The sequence below is a fragment of the Salvelinus fontinalis genome, chromosome 38 (assembly GCF_029448725.1).
Source record: "Salvelinus fontinalis isolate EN_2023a chromosome 38, ASM2944872v1, whole genome shotgun sequence".
NCBI lineage: Eukaryota > Metazoa > Chordata > Actinopteri > Salmoniformes > Salmonidae > Salvelinus > Salvelinus fontinalis.
The window spans coordinates 18,291,044-18,314,708 of NC_074702.1; the positions used below are offsets into that span (position 1 = coordinate 18,291,044).

Genomic DNA, 23,665 nt, shown 5'->3' on the forward strand with positions numbered 1-23,665 from the left:
ATTCTAGTCCTTTGGTGAAATTATTAGGTCCAGGAGTTTTTCCTGAGGATGTGACCTGACCTGGAACTTTGAGTTATGGTCAGGAAATAAAAATGTAAGATCGCAGTTTCATAAATAAATGTTAACATTTTATTTAACATTAAGAGCATTATCAGGATACAGCTTTGTTCATAATGAGTGTCCACAAAAAGTAGACCTTTGATCAAAGCCAATTTGGAATAACTGTTTCAGTTTTTTTTAAATGCAGCCAGAGGGAGAGAAGACCTCATTCATTTAAGATGCATCTTTCCTTCCTTGTAGTAGTGTAATTAAAGGCAATAGGATAGAGCCTTTTTAAAATCTAATTACCTAGAGATCAATGGTTACTTCATGAAGGAAGCATTTTAAATACACTGCTCAAAAAAATAAAGGGAACACTTAAACACAATGTAACTCCAAGTCAATCACACTTCTGTGAAATCAAACTGTCCACTTAGGAAGCAACACTGATTGACAATAAATTTCACATGCTGTTGTGCAAATGGAATAGACAAAAGGTGGAAATTATAGGCAATTTGCAAGACACCCCCCAAAACAGGAGTGATTCTGCAGGTGGTGACCACAGACCACTTCTCAGTTCCTATGCTTCCTGGCTGATGTTTTGGTCACTTTTGAATGCTGGCGGTGCTCTCACTCTAGTGGTAGCATGAGACGGAGTCTACAACCCACACAAGTGGCTCAGGTAGTGCAGTTCATCCAGGATGGCACATCAATGCGAACTGTGGCAAAAAGGTTTGCTGTGTCTGTCAGCGTAGTGTCCAGAGCATGCAGGCGCTACCAGGAGACAGGCCAGTACATCAGGAGACGTGGAGGAGGCCGTAGGAGGGCAACAACCCAGCAGCAGGACCGCTACCTCCGCCTTTGTGCAAGGAGGTGCACTGCCAGAGCCCTGCAAAATGACCTCCAGCAAGCCACAAATGTGCATGCGTCTGCTCAAACGGTCAGAAACAGACTCCATGAGGGTGGTATGAGGGCCCGACGTCCACAGGTGGGGGTTGTGCTTACAGCCCAACACCGTGCAGGACGTTTCGCATTTGCCAGAGAACACCAAGATTGGCAAATTCGCCACTGGCGCCCTGTGCTCTTCACAGATGAAAGCAGGTTCACACTGAGCACATGAGCACATGTGACAGACGTGACAGAGTCTGGAGACGCCGTGGAGAACGTTCTGCTGCCTGCAACATCCTCCAGCATGACCGGTTTGGCGATGGGTCAGTCATGGTGTTGGGTGGCATTTCTTTGTGGGGCCGCACAGCCCTCCATGTGCTCGCCAGAGGTAGCCTGACTGCCATTAGGTACCGAGATGAGATCCTCAGACCCCTTGTGAGACCATATGCTGACACATGCACATTTGTGGCCTGCTGGAGGTCATTTTGCAAGGCTCTGGCAGTGCACCTCCTTGCACAAAGGCGGAGGTAGCGGTCCTGCTGCTGGGTTGTTGCCCTCCTACGGCCTCCTCCACGTCTCCTGATGTACTGGCCTGTCTCCTGGTAGCGCCTGCATGCTCTGGACACTACGCTGACAGACACAGCAAACCTTTTTGCCACAGTTCGCATTGATGTGCCATCCTGGATGAACTGCACTACCTGAGCCACTTGTGTGGGTTGTAGACTCCGTCTCATGCTACCACTAGAGTGAGAGCACCGCCAGCATTCAAAAGTGACCAAAACATCAGCCAGGAAGCATAGGAACTGAGAAGTGGTCTGTGGTCACCACCTGCAGAATCACTCCTGTTTTGGGGGGTGTCTTGCAAATTGCCTATAATTTCCACCTTTTGTCTATTCCATTTGCACAACAGCATGTGAAATTTATTGTCAATCAGTGTTGCTTCCTAAGTGGACAGTTTGATTTCACAGAAGTGTGATTGACTTGGAGTTACATTGTGTTGTTTAAGTGTTCCCTTTATTTTTTTGAGCAGTGTATATAGTTCTCATTGTACCAGATGCTTCTTGAGGACAGCAGTGTATATTTAAGCAATAAGGCCCGGGGGGGGTGTGGTATACGGTCAATATACCACAGTTAAGGGCTGTTCTTTTGTACGATGCAATGCGGAGTTCCAGGATACAGCCCTTAGCCGTGGTATATTGGCCACCAATGTAATTAGAGCAGTAAAAATAAATGTCTGATATACCACGGCTGTCAGCCAATCAGCATTCAGGGCTGGAACCACCCAGTTTATAAATATGAACAAAGCCATTACAACACGGAACCCAAACCAGCTGCATCCGTGCACACATTTATTTTGTTCCCCCACACCAAACATCAAAACAAACTGAACCAATTACATTAATTTGGGGACACGTCGAAAAGCATTAAACGTTTATGGCAATTCATAAATTGTTATTTTACCTGAAATGCACAAGGTCCTCTACCTCGACAATTAATCCATACATAAAACGGTCAACAGAATCATTTCTAGTCATCTCTCCTCCTTCCAGGCTTAAAAAGTATATATATATATTTATGCACGATGGCGCACGCAGGCATCCAGTTTGGGTCCTGTGTAACTTCTATTTTACCTCTCGGCAACACAAACGCTCGTTGACGCGTGGGTGCAATAATTTAATAATATAAATTTCTACATTTATTTTGCGACGCGATGTAGTCAAGGTATTATTCTCAGACGATAAGGAATTCCCTTAGACCACGCCCACATTGTGAAAACAAAAATTCTTTACCATTCACCCCATTGTAAAAGAGCCAACTTAGTTTATTTTTGTTTTGTACAGAAATAAAACATGCGAAAAAGCTGCTGTGTTCGATGTACATGTAGCCAGGTCAAAAATCACAACCTACTGTTCGCAATGCTCCCATGTCGAGGAAGAGCCCTGTGGCGTGGGAAAGCAGGCTACGTGTGGGGAAAGCACTCACAGGTAAGACTTAACTTGTTTAGTACAGTTCGTTTAACTCCACTCACTACTTGTAGCTGTATAACGTTGGTCTTGACCAGCTTGATGTTCCGGTCGGCCGCTAGCATCTTCATAAAAAAGGGGCATGAGGCAATATTACGTTTTTCTAAGTAGTGAGAACGCTAGGGAGCAGTAATCTTTAGACATGTACATTTCTTACATTTCATTTTATAATTAAGTAGACAAATGTCAAGTTTTTGCTATGAGCCAATGGGGTAACCACAGGTGGACAGGGTCCCAACGTTCTAATACCGACTGGGTCTAGCTGCCTTGAACAGCTCCCCTAGATACATATAACACATTCAATCCATGCGCTGTAAACCTCTGATTGGTTGGTCTCGCCAGGCTCTTTGCTTCTCGTTTCTATCCATCCTTCAACCCTCTTTCTACAGTCTCCAAGGGGCAGTGAATTCAGAGTAGGGGAGAGGAGTGCAGTGAGTTGAGTCGAAGTTCCGCATGTACTTCCGTGCCTGAGAAAGGGAGGGAACAAGTGATGGAGATGGGAGGGAAAACAATGAACATTCCCAGTGGAAATCTGTAGATTTGCTTTTGTCTGACTTTAATGGAAGCCCACTCACCTCCTTACCATTTCCATATAAAGGGAATCAGATGTACATAACAGGCCTTAGCCCACCACAGAACAGCTGTAGTAAATTACTTAAACCACAGAGCCAATAGAAATACACTGCTCAAAAAAATAAAGGGAACACTTAAACACAATGTAACTCCAAGTCAATCACACTTCTGTGAAATCAAACTGTCCACTTAGGAAGCAACACTGACAATAAATTTCACATGCTGCTGTGCAAATGGAATAGACAAAAGGTGGAAATTATAGGCAATTAGCAAGACACCCCCAAAAAAGGAGTGATTCTGCAGGTGGTGACCACATTTCCACCTGCTGTCTATTCCATTTGCACAACAGCATGTGAAATTTATTGTCAATCAGTGTTGCTTCCTAAGTGGACAGTTTGATTTCACAGAAGTGTGATTGACTTGGAGTTACATTGTGTTGTTTAAGTGTTCCCTTTATTTTTTTGAGCAGTGTACATTGCACCAGACACAAGGAGAGCACAGGTGACCTAGTTACTATGGAAACCTCAAGTGTTCTTCAGCATTGGGGGGGGGTAAGCAAAGGATGGGGTGAAGGAGACAAGATGAAAGGCACTGATGGAGAGGGGGGGGGAATAGAATGCAAGTCATGTTGTAGAGAGGAGGAACAACGGAAGATGAAAGAAGCGGTTTCTCACCAGGAAAAGAGCCAGTTGCCGTCTTCCCTCCAGTGTCATGTCCTCACCTGACAAAACATGCAGGAAAAGCTTAATACCACAACACACACACAAGTGTTTATATAGGTCTCTATGTTGTGTTTTGTCCTATATTTTTAATCCCATTGCCGCCATTGTAAATAATAATTTGTTCTTAACCAACTTGCCTTGTTAATTAAAAAAATACATATGGATACACAATCTCAGCAGAGAGCAGTGGTGTAAAAATACTACTTAAGTAGTTTTTTGGAGTATCTGTACTTTACTTCTATGTATTTTTACTCCATACATTTTCCCTGACACCCAAAAGTACTAGTTACAATTTGAATGCTTAGCAGTACAGGAAAAAGGTCCAATTCACACACTCATCAAGAGAACGTCCCTGGTCATCCCTACTGCCGCTGATCTGGTGGACATAAATGCTTCCTTTGTAAATTATGTCTGAGTGTTGGAGCTGCCCCTAGCTGTCAAAAAAGGAAATTGTGCCGTCAAGTTTGCTAAATATACGGAATATGATGTATAGCTTTTACATTCTCTCAAGTATGACAATTTTGTACTTTTTCCACCACTGTACTTTAGTAAAAGTATCAGATTTTAAATATACTTAAGTAGTATTTTACTGGGTTACATTTACTCAAGTATGACAATTGAGTACTTTTCCCACCTCTGACAGAGAGTAGTGTCTAAGAGGCAGTAAAAGACCAAAATAAATTCCATCATCAAGAAGTTAATCTAGGGAGATTCTAATCGAAGTCAAACAGCTGTAATGGTGTTGTCATTTGAGGAGCAGTCTTACCAACGCTCCAGGGGAAGAAAACGTCTCTCTCCGTCTTATACGACTGCAGTACAGACACACACCAGTCATCATCCACCTCATAGCTACTGTACACCGCTGCCTCTTCTACGTGGTTGGAGGCTGCCAGCCATGCTCTGATGGCCCTGACTCCATCGTCTGTCATCACCTTGGGGTACCTGAAGATATGACATCAGAAAGGGTTTAAAACAGAAACACAGTGCTCACTCTGTTCCAAGCGTATGTATACAGTTGAAGTCAGAAGTTTACATACACTTAGGTTGGAGTCATTAAAACTCATTTTTCAACCACTCCACAAATTTCTTGTTCACAAACTATAGTTTTGGCAAGTTGGTTAGGACATCTACTTTGTGCATGACACAAGTCATTTTTCCAACAATTGTTTACAGACAGATTATTTCACTATCACAATTCCAGTGGGTCAGAAGTTTACATACACTAAGTTGACTGTGCCTTTAAACAGCTCGGAAAATTCCATAAAATGATGTAATGGCTTTAGAAGCTTCTGATAGGCTAATTGACATAATTTGAGTCAATTGGAGGTGTACCTGTGGATGTATTTCAAGGCCTACCTTCAAACTCAGTGCCTCTTTGCTTGACATCATGGGAAAATAAAAAGAAATCAGCCAATACCTCAAAAAAATTAAAAGTCTGGTTCATCCTTGGGAGCAATTTCCAAACGCCTGAAGGTACCACGTTCATCTGTACAAACATTAGTACGCAAGTATAAACACCATGAGATCACGTAGCCGTCGAACCTCTCAGAAAGGAGACACGTTCTGTCTCCTAGAGATGAACGTACTTTGGTGCGAAAAGTGCTATCAATCCCAGAACAGCAGCAAAGGACCTTGTGAAGATGCTGTAGGAAACAGGTACAAAAGTATCTATCCACAGTAAAACGAGTTCTATATCGACATAACCTGAAAGGCCGCTCAGCAAGGAAGAAGCCACTGCTCCAAAACCGCAATAAAAAAGCCAGACTATGGTTTGCAACTGCACATGGGGACAAAGATCGTACTTTCTGGAGAAATGTCCTCTGGTCTGATGAAACAAAAATAGAACTGTTTGGCCATAATGACCATCGTTATGTTTGGAGGAAAAAGGGGGATGCTTGCAAGCCGAAGAATACCATCCCAACCGTGAAGCACGGGGGTGGCAGCATCATGTTGTGGGGGTGCTTTGCTGCAAGAGGGACTGGTGCACTTCACAAAATAGATGGCATCATGAGGGAGGAAAATTATGTGGATATATTGAAGCAACATCTCAGGAAGTTAAAGCTTGGTCGCAAATGGGTCTTCCAAATGGACAATGACCCCAAGCATACTTCCAAAGTTGTGGCAAAATGGCTTAAGGACAACCATGTCAAGGTATTGGGAGTGGCCATCACAACACCCTGACCTCAATCCCATAGATAATTTTTGGGCAGAACTGAAAAAGCGTGTGCGAGCAAGGAGGCCTACAAACCTGACTCAGTTACCATCTCTGTCAAGAGGAATGGCCCAAAATTCACACTACTTATTGTGGGAAGCTTGTGGAAGGCTACCCGAAACGTTTGACCCAAGTTAAACAATTTAAAGGCAACGCTACCAAATACTAATTGAGTGTATGTCATTTCTGACCCACTGGCAATGTGATGAAAGAAATAAAAGCTGAAATAAATCACTCTCTCTACTATTATTCTGACATTTCACATTGTTAAAATAAAGTGGTGATCCTAACTGATCTAAGACAGTGAATTTTTACTCGGATGAAATGTCAGGAATTGTGAAAAACTGAGTTTAAATGTATTTGGCTGAGGTGTATGTAAACTTCCGACTTCAACCAGATGTCTGTGTGAGGTTGTGGATAATAACGTCTGTAGTGTATATAGACATACACAGCCTATGTGAGGTCTTGGAGACAGAGAACCAACCTGAACTGCAGAAGTTTGAGCAGGAGGTTGTTTCCTCTGTTGGACATGATGTCTTCTGGACCCCTGAAACAACAGTCAGTCAGTGAAACCAGCCACTATAGCTATGCGCTGGTAAGTCGAGGTAACCTGAACGGGCTTTAAGTCTTCTTTATTCATGTCTTCATAGTGACTCACGTGGTGGTAATGATCTCATCTTTGGTTCTTCTGATTAGAAGCACTGGTCCCTGGTACCTAAGGAAGAAATCTTGAGTGTTAGGGTTATAAAATACTCCCATCTTCCCTTAGGGTAAACAGCACCCCTTTTGATTTGAACAAAACCTCCCATACACGTTTGCCCATTGTAGAAGTGCTCAGAAATTGTCCTTTTGGACCTGAATGCCAAAATATTCAGGAGATAAAAGGTACTCAAAGTTGACCTATTTTGCATATCCCACCATACCATCAGATAGCCATGTCTTCATCACTGGAAAAGATAAAGTTGTAATCAATTAAAAGCTTTAAAAAAAAAAAAAAAAACAGGGTTATCCAACTATTTTACTATTTCTTAAATAATGAATTTTTTATAGTCATTTTAACCTTAAACACAATTATCTAAAAACTTGTAAACTATTTTGTTCTTAATATTTGCATATGTTGTAGAAAGTGCGCCGGCACCGACCGAGATGGCCGCCTCGCTTCGCGTTCCTTGGAAAATATGCAGTATTTTGTTTTTTTATGTGTTATTTCTTACATTGGTACCCCAGGTGATCTTAGGTTTCATTACATACAGTCGGGAGGAACTACTGAATATACGATTAACGTCAACTAACCATCGTTCCTACCAGGAATATGACTTTCCCGAAACGGATCCAGTGTTTTGCCTTCCACCCAATACAATGGATCTGATCCCAGCCGGCGACCCTACGCGACGCCGTAAAAGGGGCAAACGTAGCGGTCTCCTGGTCAGGCTTCGGAGACGGGCACATCACGCTCCACTCCCTAGCATACTACTCGCCAATGTCCAGTCTCTTGACAATAAGGTTGATGAAATCCGAGCACGGGTAACATTCCAGAGAGACATCAGGGATTGCAACGTGCTCTGCTTCACAGAAACATGGCTAACTCAAGAGACGCTAACGGAGTCGGTGCAGCCAGCTGGTTTCTTCACGCATCGCGCCGACAGAAACAAACATCTTTCTGGTAAGAAGAGGGGCGGGGGGGTATGCCTCATGATTAACGAGACGTGGTGTGATCATCATAACAACACACAGGAACTCAAGTCATTCTGTTCACCTGATCTAGAACTCCTCACAATCAAATGTCGACCGCATTATCTACCAAGGGAATTCTCTTCGATCATAATCACAGCCGTATATATTCCCCCCCAAGCAGACACATCGATGGCCCTGAACGAACTCTGAATCTTTGTAAACTGGAAACCACACACCCTGAGCCTGCATTCATCGTAGCTGGGGATTTTAACAAGGCTAATCTAAAAACAAAACTCCCTAAATTCTATCAGCATATCGATTGTGCTACCAGGGCTGGTAAAACCCTGGATCATTGTTATACTAACTTCCGCGACGCATATAAGGCCCTCCCCCGCCCTCCTTTCGGAAAAGCTGACCACGACTCCATTTTGTTGATTCCAGCCTACAAACAGAAACTAAAACAACAAGCTCCCGCACTCAGGTCTGTTCAACGCTGGTCCGACCAATCTGATTCCACGCTTCAAGACTGCTTCGATCACGCGGATTGGAATATGTTCCGCATTGCGTCCAACAACAACATTGAAGAATATGCTGATTCGGTGAGCGAGTTCATTAGGAAGTGCATTGACGATGTCGTACCCACAGCAACGATTAAAACATTCCCAAACCAGAAACCGTGGATTGACGGCAGCATTCGCGTGAAACTGAAAGCGCGAACCACTGCTTTTAACCAGGGCAAGGTGACCGGAAACATGACCGAATACACACAGTGTAGCTATTCTCTCCGCAAGGCTATCAAACAGGCTAAGTCCCAGTACAGAGACAAAATAGAGTCGCAATTCAACAGCTCAGACACAAGAGGTATGTGGCAGGGTCTACAGTCTATCACGGATTACAAAAAGAAAACCAGCCCCGTCGCGGACCAGGATGTCTTGCTCCCAGACAGGCTAAATAACTTTTTTGCCCGCTTTGAGGACAATACAGTGCCACTGACACGGCCCGCTACCAAAACCTGCGGGCTCTCCTTCACTGCAGCCGAGGTGAGTAAAACATTTAAACGTGTTAACCCTCGCAAGGCTGCAGGCCCAGACGGCATTCCCAGCCGCGTCCTCAGAGCATGCGCAGACCAGCTGGCTGGTGTGTTTACGGACATATTCAATCAATCCTTATCCCAGTCTGCTGTTCCCACATGCTTCAAGAGGGCCACCATTGTTCCTGTTCCCAAGAAAGCTAAGGTAACTGAGCTAAACGACTACCGCCCCGTAGCACTCACTTCCGTCATCATGAAGTGCTTTGAGAGACTAGTCAAGGACCATATCACCTCCACCCTACCGGACACCCTAGACCCACTCCAATTTGCTTACCGACCCAATAGGTCCACAGACGACGCAATCGCAACCACACTGCACACTGCCCTAACCCATCTGGACAAGAGGAATACCTATGTGAGAATGCTGTTCATCGACTACAGCTCAGCATTTAACACCATAGTACCCTCAAAACTCGTCATCAAGCTCGAGACCCTGGGTCTCGACCCCGCCCTGTGCAACTGGGTCCTGGACTTCCTGACGGGCCGCCCGCAGGTGGTGAGGGTAGGTAACAACATCTCCACCCCGCTGATCCTCAACACTGGGGCCCCACAAGGGTGCGTTCTGAGCCCTCTCCTGTACTCCCTGTTCACCCACGACTGCGTGGCCATGCACGCCTCCAACTCAATCATCAAGTTTGCGGATGACACTACAGTGGTAGGCTTGATTACCAACAACGACGAGACGGCCTACAGGGAGGAGGTGAGGGCCCTCGGAGTGTGGTGTCAGGAAAATAACCTCACACTCAACGTCAACAAAACAAAGGAGATGATTGTGGACTTCAGGAAACAGCAGAGGGAGCACCCCCCTATCCACATCGACGGGTCAGTAGTGGAGAAGGTGGAAAGTTTTAAGTTCCTCGGTGTACACATCACGGACAAACTGAATTGGTCCACCCACACAGACAGCGTTGTGAAGAAGGCGCAGCAGCGCCTCTTCAACCTCAGGAGGCTGAAGAAATTCGGCTTGTCACCAAAATCACTCACAAACTTCTACAGATGCACAATCGAGAGCATCCTGTCGGGCTGTATCACCGCCTGGTACGGCAACTGCTCCGCCCACAACCGTAAGGCTCTCCAGAGGGTAGTGAGGTCTGCAGAACGCATCACCGGGGGCAAACTACCTGCCCTCCAGGACACCTACACCACCCGATGTCACAGGAAGGCCATAAAGATCATCAAGGACAACAACCACCCAAGCCACTGCCTGTTCACCCCGCTATCATCCAGAAGGCAAGGTCAGTACAGGTGCATCAAAGCAGGGACCGAGAGACTGAAAAACAGCTTCTATCTCAAGGCCATCAGACTGTTAAACAGCCACCACTAACATTTAGCGGCCGCTGCCAACATACTGACTCAACTCCAGCCACTTTAAAAATGGGAATTGATGGAAATTATGTAAAAATGTACCACTAGCCACTTTAAACAATGCCACTTAATATAATGTTTACATACCCTACATTACCCATCTCATATGTATATGTATATACTGTACTCTATATCATCTACTGCATCTTGCCATCTTTATGTAATACATGTACCACTAGCCACTTTAAACTATGCCACTTTATGTTTACATATCCTACAGTACTCATCTCATATGTATATACCGTACTCTATACCATCTACTGCATCTTGCCTATGCCGTTCTGTACCATCACTCATTCATATATCTTTATGTACATATTCTTTATCCCTTTACACTTGCGTGTATAAGGTAGTAGTTGTGGAATTGTTAGGTTAGATTACTTGTTGTTATTACTGCATTGTCGGAACTAGAAGCACAAGCATTTCGCTACACTCGCATTAACATCTGCTAACCATGTGTATGTGACTAATAAAATTTGATTTGATTTGTAGCTTATACCCTACTTTACATCTGATGTTCCAGGCTGCATCACATCCGGCCGTGATTGGGAGTCCCATCGGTCATCGCACAATTGGCCCAGCGTCATGCAGGTTTGACCGGGGTAGACCATCATTGTAAATAAGAATTTGTTCTTAACTGACTTGCCTAGTTAAATAAAAAGGTTACATTAATTGATAAAAAATTAAATAAAATTGTGCCCGGTTGAGACAATATGCTTGAATTCAGTAGTGGTCACGATCCCAGAATTTTGACTTCAATACAGATACCAGGACTAGAATTACAATACTCAACACCAAACAAATGAATGTTAGCCAGTCACAGAATGGCACTTGATCCAGACAAACTCAGCTACTGACTGCTCTGTTCAATCGTTGGGCATCTTTTCAATTCAATATCATTAGATTTGAACGGTTTTACTGCACCATTTTTCAGAGACTGTATAATTGATTCATTAATCCATACATAGCAATCAATTTTACTTGGTTTTTACACATCTATTTACATAACGGTAATTTATTTGAATGATTAATCTCTATTGATAAACTGGGTAAATCAAGTTGTAGCCTAGGCCTATACACAGTGTACAAAACATTAAGAACACCTTCCTAATATTGAGTTGCCCTCAGAACAGACTCAATTCATCAGGGCATGGACTCTATAAGGTATCGAAATTGTTCCACAGGGATGCTAGCCCGTGTTGATTCCAATGCTTCCCACAGTTGTTTCAAGTTGGCTGGATGTCCTTTGGGTGGTGGACCATTCTTGATACACACAAGAAACTGTTGAGCGTGGAAAAACCCAGCAGCGTTGCAGTTCTTGACACACTCAAACCGGTGCACCTGGCACCTACTACCATACTCATTCAAAGGAAGTTAAATCTTTTGTCTTTCCCATTCACCCTCTGAATGGCACACATACCCAATCCATGTCTCAAGGCTTAAAAATCCTTCTTTAACCGGTCTCCTCCCCTTCATCTACACTGATTGAAGTGGATTTAACAAGTGACATCAATAAGGAATCATAGCTTTCACCTGGTCACTCATGGAAAGAGCAGGTGTTCCTAATGTTTTGTACACAATACATGTGTGTGCATATTTAATAGGAGTGAGTGCATGCATTGAATTGAGCTTGTTTTGGCTGATTTCATGGGGCTACAGATTACACAGTTTCCCTCCCATTTGGGACTTATTTTATTGTAATGATCAACAACATTTGCATAGAAGTAGCTTATTTGATAAAACTGCGTGCTGTGTCTAACCAGTAATGACGTCATTCACAGGGGGGGGGGGGGGGGGGGGGGCAATAGATCATCCATCGGAGAGACGTGCCTTTACATTAGCTGCGCTGACAGAGACTTGATCCGCCAGTCAGATTGACAGAAGTACTGAATGTAACAAATTCTAGTACCAAACTGTTTTTCATGTTCTAGTATTGAAAAAGTACAGAAGTTTCATTATAAACTGGCTCGGTCGGGCCCTGATGCTGATTGGCTGACTACCATGGGTATGACAAAACATTTATTTTTACTGTTCTAATTACATTGGTAACCAGTTTTACGTCGTGCCTAAGAACAGCCGTAGCCGTGGTATTTTACCACACCCCCTCGTACCTTATAAGCATACCATGCAACACAAGAATGCAGGGTTGGTGTCATGTTTTGGCTGTTAAATGCACCAAAAAAAAGCTAATACAATGGAAATGTCAACTTTCAAATGGTACCACAAAGATGGTTGGTGGTCCACACAGAATGATGACTTGAATGGGAATATCTGTTTTAAATTACTGTCAACCCTCCATAGAAAACCTATAGAAATATAAATAATAGAATATGTATGACCATTAATGTTAACATTCAACGGTGGGCCATCTGTGGTAGTAATTAGAAGTTAAAATGTCAATGGTGTAACAGCTAGATTGCAGTGGTCTGAAGGGATAGGTCCACCCTATTAATTATATTCCTATGATTAAAGTGACACCCACCCTGTATTCAAGAGCATGTTGTGTTTCAACTGATGGCGGACACAACACAAAAATCTCTATGGAAAATAGGGTCTAAGCTAATTGATCACTGAGATTAAAGGTAGCATTAATGTTACATGGATTTGCATTAGAATACACATCAAAAGTACCAATGTAAACTTACACTTCACTTTTCTATTTTTGGAGTTATTACATAAAACCGATCAGTGTTCCGAAGAATGCTGAAGTCATGAAGGAAAATGTTTTCCCGGAGTAATTGAGGACCCGGCAAGCCAGCCTACTACCTGTAATAACTACATATTTTTACTTATAGGTAAAAAGGGGGGGGGGGGGGGGATTAAACATCTAGAATTTATACAAGAGTTTGACAACCCTGTTTTTAAGCTTTTAATTGATATCGACCTCAACTGTTTATCTTTTCCAGTGATGAAGACATGGCTATCTGATGGTATGGTGGGGTAGGCAAAATAGGTCAACTTTGAGTACCTTTATTCTCCTGAATATTTTGGCATTCAGGTCCAAAAAGTCCCTTTCTGACCACTTCTTCCATGGGTAAACATATACGGAAAGTTTTGTTCAAATCAAATGGGATGCTGTCAAAAAGTAATTAAATTCAAATATATTTACTACATATTTTCCATGGATGATATGTTTGTGTCAGTCACACACACACACGCAAAGTGTTTGTGTGAGTAAAGAATGTTATACTTACTTGCAGAGTTGATCTGCGCTGTTGAGGTTCATGTACTGCCTGACTGTGTGTGTCACCAGCGGCCCTGAAACACACAATTTTCATTGTCAGATCCTGAACCAAACACAGCCCTTACAAAGACACACACCTCAGGCCTTTAGGAGATGCTCTTATCCAGAGTGACTATTCACTTCTTAAAGAATATATCTCATAATAAGAAAAAAGTGTCATCCAAAGACATAATACATTTCTGTTTATATGACATCATTGGTCTTTTCCACGCCTTGACCTATGACCCCTGCGCGAGACTCACTCCAGCTGTCGGGCATGACCTTGAGGGCCAGAGGCAGCAGGTCATCAAAGGATGCGTCCAACACCAGTGCTTGGATCTCTGGATAGGACATCACCGCCCAACTGGCTAAGAGAGAGAAATATATAGACAGAGAAAAGGAAGTATGAGAGGGGAGGAGGAGAGAGAAGGGAGAAGAATGAGGAGAGGTTGAGAGAAGCGCAGGATGGAGAGAAAATGATGAGGGGGGAGAAATAAAGAAGTGGTGCTTTCAGTATGTTGGTGAAATTGGTCAACTCATTCCCACAACAAACTAGGGCCAGACAAACGGCATATACCAGTAGAGTACATACCTGTGAATCCCCCTATGGACCAGGCATACACCACTATGTCACTGAGCTGGAAGCCCAGCTTGTGCACTGCAAACTGGATCACTACATCCATGGCATTGGCCTCATTCTGGGGGAACGGTACGCCCTAAGAGAAATAAGGGAGTGGATAGAGGAACGAAGAGTTATTGTTTTACATTTACTTTCATGTCAATGCACATTTTGAGACGGAAACAAATCTGCTGCTAACACAGACATTTTAGTAATTTAGCAGGCGCTCTTATCAACTCACAGTAGTGAGTGGATACATTTTCCTATATTTACTTACTGGTCCCCTGTGGGAATCGAACCCACAACCCTGTGTGTCTTCCAACATTCTCCAAGAATGACCCGTGTAGACAAACCAGACTTTCCACATAAGACAAACTTACCTAATAATGCCATTGAAACATGCTGGTAAGTTCACACAAAAGCGTGATGGGGAAGAGCGAGGGACACTAAGGCTTACCGTGCTTCCTGCAAAGCCAGGGTGGTTCCAGCCAAGCACTGAGTATCCACCTGCAACACAGACAGACAAACAGTTTTATACTGCTCTAGTTTGAATTTAACAGGTTATGGGAATATGTTAACAACCATGTATGAACAGTGATCTTTACAACAAAGGGAGGGAGGAAGGAAGGATGGTAAGATGAGTGGAAGGAACTAAAAAAGAAAGCATTTCTAATGTGTAAAAAAAAAAGTGTCAGACACAGAGGTTCCTTACCTTCCAATGGAGTGTTCATACATCCCACCTCATAGAAGCCTGCGTTCCCCTCACAGCAGATCACCTACAGCAGGACATACAGCAAACACTATAGACCTCACATGGAACCACGGGTAATGTAGTTATGATGGTTCATAGAGCATTGTGCAGGTCCTTACCAGAGTCTGTCCGTGCTGTCTTTCGTCTCTCCTGCGGTCCACAAACATGGTATCAATCTCATTCCCATCACACGCCACCAGCTTGTTCCTCTGGCCCTCACACTGCACACAGAGAAGAGAGGCAGGGAGGTACAGAAACGGATTGGAAGAGAGAAACTTAAGTTAAGCAGGTCAAAAAGCGAAAGGTTGCATATATTGCATTCGGAAAGTATTCAGACCCCTTGACCTTTTCCACATTTTGTTACAGCCTTATTCTAAAATGGATTAAATAGTTTTTCCCCCTCATCAATCTACAGACAATAGACCATAATGACAAAGCAAAAACAGGTTTATAGAAATGTTTGCAAATTTATAAAAATAAATAACTGAAATATTACGTTTACATAAATATTCAGACCCCTTACTTAGTACTTTGTTGAAGCACCTTTGGCAACGATTACAGCCTCGATTCTTCTTGGGTATGACGCTACAAGCTTGGCACACCTGTATTTGGAGAGTTTCTCCCAATTTTCTCTGCAGATCCTCTCAAGCTCTGTGAGGTTGGATGGGGAGTGTCGCTGCACAGCTATTATTAGGTCACTCCAGAGATGTTTGATCAGGTTCAAGTCCGGGCTCCGGCTGGCCTGTTCACTGACATTCAGAGACTTGTCCCGAAGCCACTCCTGCGTTGTCTTGGCTGTGTGCTTCAGGTCGTTGTCCTGTTGAAAGGTGAACCGTCATCCCAGTCTGAGGTCCTGAGTGCTCTGGAGCAGGTTTTCATCAAGGATCTCTCTGTACTTTTCTCCCTTCATCTTTCCCTCGATCCTGATTAGTCTCCCAGTCCCTGCCACTGAAAAACATCCCCATAGCATGATAATGCCACCACCATGCTTCACCGTAGGGATGGTACTAGATTTCCTCCAGACGTGATGCTTGGCATTCAGGCCAAAGTGTTCAATCTGGTTTCATCAGACCAGAGAATCTTGCTTCTCATGGTCTGAGAGTCCTTTAGGTACATTTTGGCAAACTCCAAGCTGGCTGTCATGTGCTTTTTGCTGAGGAGTGGCTTCCATCTGGCCACTCTACCAGAAAGGCCTGATTGGTGGAGTGCTGCAGAGATGGTTGTCCTTCTGGAAGGTTCTCCCATCTCCACAGAGGAACTCTAGAGATCTGTCAGAGTGATCATTGGATTCTTGGTCACCTCCCTGACCAAGGCCCTTCTCTCGGGGGTTCCAAACTTCTTCCATTTAAGAATGATGGAGGCCACTGTGTTATTGGGGACCTTCAATGCTGCAGAAATGTTTTGTTTTTTGGTACCCTTCCCCAGATGTGTGTCTCGGCACAGTCCTGTCGCAGAGCTCTACAGACAACTCCTTGTTTTTGCTCTGACATGCACTGTCAACTGTGGGACCTTATATAGACAGGTGTGTGCATTTCCAAATCATGTCCAATCAATTGAATTTACCACAGATGGACTCCAATCAAGTTGTAGAAACATCAAGGATGATTAATGGAAACAGGATGCACCTGAGCTCAATTTTGAGTCTCATAGCAAAAGGTCTGAATACTAAAAACCTGTTTTCACTTTGTCATTATGGAGTATTGTGTGTAGATTGATAACAAAATGTGGAAAAAGGGGTCTGTATATTTCTGAATGCACTGTATATGAATACATGAACTATTGTAAATGAATGTAACCTGACCCTACTGTGGGGTGTGTGTGGTGACTCACCTCTTCTATAAGTCTAGCCTGGCCCTGTAGTAGCATGGGTCTCATAGCCCTTTGCAGTAGGAATACAGACCCAGGGTATAGCATCCTCCTCCCAAATGAGTGGGCAATCAGAAAACTAGAGGAGGAGAAAGAGGGAGGGGAGAGAAAAGGTGGGGTCAGTGGGCTAGCAGGCAGTAATCTAATATCAATCAAATATACCAAGCCTGCCTGCTATAACAGTGTGACGCAGAGAGACAGTGATAGAAACAGTAGTTGTAGTTAGTTACATTATGACCTGTGTAGTACGATATGACTATGTTGCATGGTAGTGTGGCATATTGTAGTCTATTAAGTGTTTATACCTTACGATGTGGCATGGTAGAATATAGTGCATTTAGTTTAGTACCTGACGATGTGGTAGAATATAGTGTATTTAGTTTAGTACCTGATTATGTGGTATGGTAGAATATAGTGTATTTAGTTTAGTACCTGACGATGTCTTAGAATATAATGCAATTCCACTGAACAAAAATATAAAAAAGCAACATGTAAGGTCTTGGTTCCATGTTTCATGAGCTGAAATAAAAGATCCCAGAAATGTTCCATGATTACAAAAAGCTTTTCTCTCCAATTTTCTGGACAAATTTATTGACATCCCTGTTAGTGAGCATTTCTCCTTTGCCAAGATAATCCATCCACCTGACAGGTGTGGTATATCAAGAAGCTGATTAAACAGCATGATCATTACACAGGTGCAACTTGTTGTGTGGCCTTTTATTGTCCCCAGTACACAATGCCACAGATGTCAAGTTGAGGGAACGTGCAATTGGCATGCTGACTACAGGAATTTCCACCAGAGTGGTAACCAGAGAATGTTAATTTATTTACCAAAAGCCGCCGCAAACGTTGTTTTAGAGAATTTGGCAGTATTTTCAACGGGCCTCACAACCGCAAATCATGTGTATGGCGTCGTGTGGGTAAGCGGTTTGCTGATGTCAACAATGTGAACAGAGTGCCCCATGGTGTTGCTGGGGTTATGGCAGGTTTCCCAAAATCGGTCTTCGGGACCCCAAGGGGTGCATGTTTTGGTTTTTACCCTAACACTACACACCTAATTCAGATAATCATCAAGCTTTGATAATTTGAATCAGCTGTGTAGTGTTAGGGCAAAAACCAAAACGTGCACCCCTTGGGGTCACGAGGACTGAGTTTGGGAAACGCTGGGTTACGGTACGTGCAGGCATAAGTTCAGGCCCAATGTCGTGCCATTCATCCACCGCCATTACCTCATGTTTCAGCATGATAATGCACAGCCCCATGTCGCAAGGACCTGTACACAATTCCTGGAAGATGAAAATGTCCCAGTTCTTACAGGGCCTGCATACACAGACATGTCACTCCTTGAGCATGTTTGGGATGCTCTGGATTGACGTGCACAACAGTTCCCGCCAATATAAAGCAACTTTGCACAGCCATTGAAGAGGGGGACAACATCCCAGAGGCCACAATCAACAGCCCGATGAACTGTAAGCGAAGGAGATGTCGCACTGCATGAGGCAAATGGTGTTCACACCAGATACTGACTCGTTTTCTGATGCACGCCCCTATTTTTTTTAAGGTATCTGTAACCAACAGATACATATCTGTATTCCCAGTCATGTGAAATCCATAAGGCTTAATTTATTTATTTCAATTGACTGACTTCCTTATATAAATTGTAACTCTGAAATGTTGAATTTTGCATTTATATTTTTGTTCAGTGTAGTTTAGTACCTGACAATATGGCATGGTAGAGTACAGTGTGTTGTGGGTATTTTAGTCTGTTTATACCTGACAATGTAGCATGGCAGACAGGGGTCGACGTTAACGCTTGTCCGCTTGCCGAGGGCAAGTAAAAATTAAATGTAAAAAAAGGACAATAAGAATATAGATTTAAGTTGTCCGAATGGACAAGTATAATTAATCCCAATATAAATTAGGGTACTCCATTCAGAATTGGATCTGTGTCCTCCAGATGCAGTGTTACACACTGTTCTCCTAATCTATGCAGAGCGCATCAGAGTATAATTGTTGAAAGCCTGCATTGACAGGCACGAGTAGTCTTTCAATCAGGCAGTCGAGAGATGCGTTTTTCAGATCAAAGCGAGTCGCATGTGCACATTTGTTGATATTCATTGCTTGTTAGTGAGTCATTTGCCCACTTATAGCTCATTTTTGGTCAGCAATGAAAATCCTGGAAAACTCATGGTGTGTGCGCCAGTGGGCCGCGTGTGCCAGTGGGCCGTTGCCAGAGGAGAGCAGGTAGGTAAAATAATGATATACAACAGACTAACTAGATAGCCAATTCAAAACAGTGTAGTTTGGCTGGGTATCTTGCTCGTTAACTACTTAGCATGTATTAATGTCATTGACATGTCCAATGTCCTAAAATAAAACTTTCCACAGGCACTTGTGTATAACCGCAAATGGGGGACACACAGTTGATACGGGTGCAGTTGATGAAACCAAATGCGGCATACTCCGGTTGTAAAACAGTCTCTCAAGCCCTCAAAATTGGCTAGGATTCTCTTATATTCAATACTGGCCATGTAATTCTAACAAAGTAAAAAAATATATATTAGAATTTCCTAATTGCCAAGTAACTCCAATGTTGTCAACATCTTCCCTGAAGACTGAATATTTTGCCGTCTGCGACAGAGCCTGGGCTCGAACCCAGAGTCTCTGGTGGCACAGCTAGCACTGGCCTTAGACCACTGCGCCACCCGGGAGGCCAAAAAATAAAGTATTTAGTTGTAATTGTAATGTTGCAGGGTGGACAAACCATCCTCCAGGAGAGCAACTGGGTGTGCAGGCTTTTGCTCCAGCCATGCTCGAACACACCACATTGCAAAAAATTATCAGCTGCTCAACAGGACCTTGATATTTGTGCAAGGTTGGATCCAAAGTCTGCACACCCGGTAGCTATCCAGATGGAGGGTTGACGGACCACGTGTTTTAAACAGAAGCCTATCAGTGCAGTATTTTACTTTGTGGGGGGTTAAGTGCCTTGCTCAAGGCCACAACAGCAGGAGATAATGTATAGTAATGAAGGATGTTTTACATAATACAACACAATTTTCAGTCACCTTTTTGGCCCATGGTGTTACATACTTGTCCCCCCCCCCCAAAAAAAGGTGACGAGCCTTCGCACAAGTTTAAAAAAACTATAAAATAAAATAAATAAAAAATGTCCTACAAGTGGCTAAAAATGGTAATGTCAAGCCCTGGTAGAGTACAGTGTATTATGGATATTGTAGTCTGTCTATACCTGACGATGTGGCATGGTAGAGTGCGTAAAGAGTTGAGCACGTTGTCTGCTGCCCCTCTCAGTTTGGGCTCTGGCTTCAGTAGAGACACTCCTGTCTTGGACAGCAGCTTCCTGTCACACAGGATGTTAAGGGACATTTAACAAATCAACCAGAGCTATATAGTGAAAATAGAGCCTTACTCTCAAATCATAACCCAGACATCCTGTTTACATTTACTGTACCACCTTGTGTATTTCAAACCAAAAAAATACAATCACAGTATAAAAATTAACACACGTGTAAAAGGTTCACATCAATACGCAGATTACACACACAACTCACGGATTGCTAACTTCTTCCCAGCTGAAGTCTGCCGGCCAGTGAGAGAAGTCAAAATCATAGCAGGCCAATTTTTTCTACAGACAGAACATTCAAAATTTGTGATCAGGAAGAATAGATGTGGCTTGTTTCTTGAATTCAAGATTGACAACCACTAGCAAAACAGGCCTGAGAATAATATCAAATGACATATAGGGTACTGGTTAGACATAACGCACCATATGGGGAATAGGGAGGGTGTCATTTGAGACGCAGCCCAGCTGTTGACATAGCAGTGTTACCTTGTTGCTAGGCGTGTGGTTCTTCCTGGTTTCCTCCAGAATGGAGATGAACTGTTGATACTCCGAGTTCCTCCACCGTCCCCAACCTGAGAGAGGGAAAGGGAGAGAGAAGCAGAGAGTGCCAGAGAGAGTCTCAGGGGTGTACTTAGTGTACCTGATAGACCCACACCTTGTGAGGGAGTCAGTGTGTGAAATCGTAACCCCACAGGAATGCAATTGTAGTTGCCGGTAGCCTAGTCACACACAATCCAATGTCTGTGTAGGAGATGAAGAACACTACATTCTCTACAATTAGGTTTTGAGATGTTATAAGATTTTATGGGGAGAAAAAAATCCATTGAACACAGAGGATTTCTCAAACCAGACCAATCCAGGAAGAGCAATACAAGTTCAGTAAAAAGAGTGGTAAAGTTCTCACCTCTCAGACAGGCGACTCCCAGCAGACAAACCATTACTGTTCCCACATACTGACTGACTGGGACCAGCTTACTGCTGCAGATGTACCCTGAAACACACAGCAACAGTTTGGCCTACGAACACTACACACACAAACAATTAGGCTAGTAGTACCCATTTGCTCCCTCTTTCTTGCACTCTTTCACAATCAAGCATGCACATGTCCTATGTCAAACCATATCACCACTAGCCAGTACCAATACTTACCTACTACACTACAGCTGGGTGGTATTAATAGTTAAACCAAATAAGACCATTATTGCATTAGTCATTTTTATTACCTTTCATATCGCATGAGTGAACACACACACACACACTACCTTTTCTGTAAAGGTAGCAGAGGAGGAGAGGAGAGCTGTAGTATGACAGAGACCACAAAGCTGACGCCTGGTGGGAGAACACACAAGAGAACAGTTGCATCTCAACACAAAGTATGAGAATGTATAGACTACCTGTATAGCTATGCAAGTGTGCTACTTGTCTTTACCTGTGGCTTCAATTTATGCAAAAACAAAGATCAAAGGTTGTGTATTACAGTGCAGGTCACTGCATGTAATAGTAAAATAGAGTTTGTTCTCTAGCTAATCAAAGTCATAATCAACAATTAGATACTACAACTTGTGGTAACTTGCTAGTTATATACTGACCCATCCGAGGATGCTGTCAGTGTGTTTCTCCAGGCTCTTGGGTTGATAAGTCCATCCCTGGGGTTGTAAGATAAGGGGAAAGTAGTTAGCTGCTAAATGAGTGGTGACTAGCCAAGCCAGCTATGGATAAGCGCAATGATCTCCCTGCCTAGCTAGTACAGCTAACGTTAGCTACCTAGCACAGCTAACAGTGACTTAGGTTACGTGCTTGCTAGCATGCTCACCTGCAACAACGCAAAGATAGCCATTATACTTGATTCTCCTGGTATCTAGCTGAACATTACCAAATGTGTTAACTATGCATACATTTTCACATTGTCACCTCTGTCATTCAGTGACTGACAGCAGTTTCAATAACATGTCCTGACCGGAGCGCGAACTAGTGCTAGCGTTAAACAAAGTTGCATTCCTATCTCTTCCTGGGTCGGTCACAAACACAAGCACGTTATCTGCCGTGAGCCTACCCTCCTCCCTGCTCTTCCTTCGGGTCGGGACTCCACCTGTGAACGGTGCACTCTCTGGAGATGAGGCCCCAAAAAGCAGCGAAACCACATCCAGCCGGCCATTCTTCCTCTGGTAGCTACGTAAGCCGACACAGGACGTAAATTCCAGACATACAAAGTCCAAGCGTTTTCTTCTTCAGTATATTAGCGTTCCCAACAATTATATGTGCATTCCGCCACCTACTGTACAGGTAGATAATAAATATCCAAGAAAGGGAATAATGCGGGGTAAAAATAAATCCATACAAACGATCAATAACACACTTTTAATTAAACTAAATCAGCATGGTTTTCTGTTCTAATCAGGTACTTAACACAGGCTCAGAACGATCCTGTGAGGGTGGCATATTTTCTGGCGACAGTAGTCCTTGCAGTGCTTCTGCCATGAAGTCTTCTCAGCTGTACAGATGTAATGATGTCCAGCTTCTTGGACACTTGCGCAGTACAATTATTAACTGTGGCTATAAATACTACAAAATCCACCTTCTTTACAATAAGTGTATCCAGATCACTTTGATGTTTAACATTTGCAACAGGTTGCGGTGCATCCACGGCCATATCTTCTTCAGAACTGTGCGCTGTTACCCCTTCAACTCTCTTCACCGCCTCCATATAAGATATTTGCTGTACAGCCCTGATCCTTGACTTCACCCTAACAGGGCACTCTGGGAATTCGGGAATATGATCCCCACCACAGTTGCAACATTTTACATTCACAGACTCTTCAATAGCATATTCCTTCCGCCTGAAAACATTTGAAGCGTGGCCAAACCACAACTTTCTAAATGTTTTGCATTGCATCGAGTTTTGCACGAACGCTCTTATGGGGTATCTTATATATCCCAGCTTTACATCGAGTGGTAGAAACTCTTCATCAAATATCAATAATACAGATAAACTTTGCTCCTTTTCCCCCATTCTCCATACGGGTCAAGCGACGTGCATGAACTACTCCTGGATTTTTTTGCCTAAGATATTGATTATCAATGTCCAACGGGACGCCAGAGATAACACCTTTTACCGGTGTCCTGCTCCAACAATCAAAGCTGTCCACTTCATGCATCGATAATTTCACAAGCCACAATGCACGCTCTTTAGATACACACGATATCAAACCGAATGTATTTCTAAAGTCCTTTTTACATCAGCAGATGTCAACACCA

The 23,665-nt window shown here is 43.4% G+C and overlaps 1 protein-coding gene across 2 annotated transcripts; it reads right to left on the minus strand.

Moving 5' to 3' along the window:
• Positions 1-106: 106 nt before the first annotated feature.
• On the minus strand, positions 107-22,882 carry LOC129838070 (phosphatidylserine lipase ABHD16A-like). Of its 2 annotated transcripts, none has more exons than XM_055904754.1 (19): positions 22,500-22,882; positions 22,000-22,056; positions 21,673-21,739; positions 21,315-21,401; positions 20,897-20,982; positions 20,619-20,692; positions 20,297-20,407; positions 17,011-17,125; positions 15,300-15,401; positions 15,142-15,205; positions 14,887-14,936; positions 14,403-14,526; positions 14,074-14,178; positions 13,782-13,845; positions 7,117-7,173; positions 6,943-7,005; positions 5,013-5,188; positions 4,199-4,245; positions 107-3,418 (listed from the first exon to the last, which is right to left on the minus strand). In XM_055904754.1, the coding sequence occupies exons 1-19, from the start codon at positions 22,563-22,565 to the stop codon at positions 3,335-3,337; spliced, it is 1,599 nt and encodes a 532-aa protein (XP_055760729.1). In that variant the 5' UTR covers positions 22,566-22,882; the 3' UTR covers positions 107-3,334. The 2 variants fall into 2 exon arrangements, with proteins under 2 accessions (XP_055760729.1, XP_055760728.1); XM_055904753.1 differs by having other exon boundaries at positions 22,464-22,755.
• Positions 22,883-23,665: the final 783 nt, after the last annotated feature.

Excerpts from the sequence above, each read along its gene's own strand:
- LOC129838070 (XM_055904753.1), bottom strand. The coding sequence starts at position 22,565 with ATGGCCGGCTGGATGTGGTTTCGCTGCTTTTTGGGGCCTCATCTCCAG. Across the intron at positions 21,740-21,999 it reads CTGACAGCATCCTCGGATGG|GCGTCAGCTTTGTGGTCTCT; the intron begins GTCAGTATATAA and ends TTCTCCCACCAG. Across the intron at positions 14,937-15,141 it reads TATGAACACTCCATTGGAAG|GTGGATACTCAGTGCTTGGC; the intron begins GTAAGGAACCTC and ends TCTGTGTTGCAG.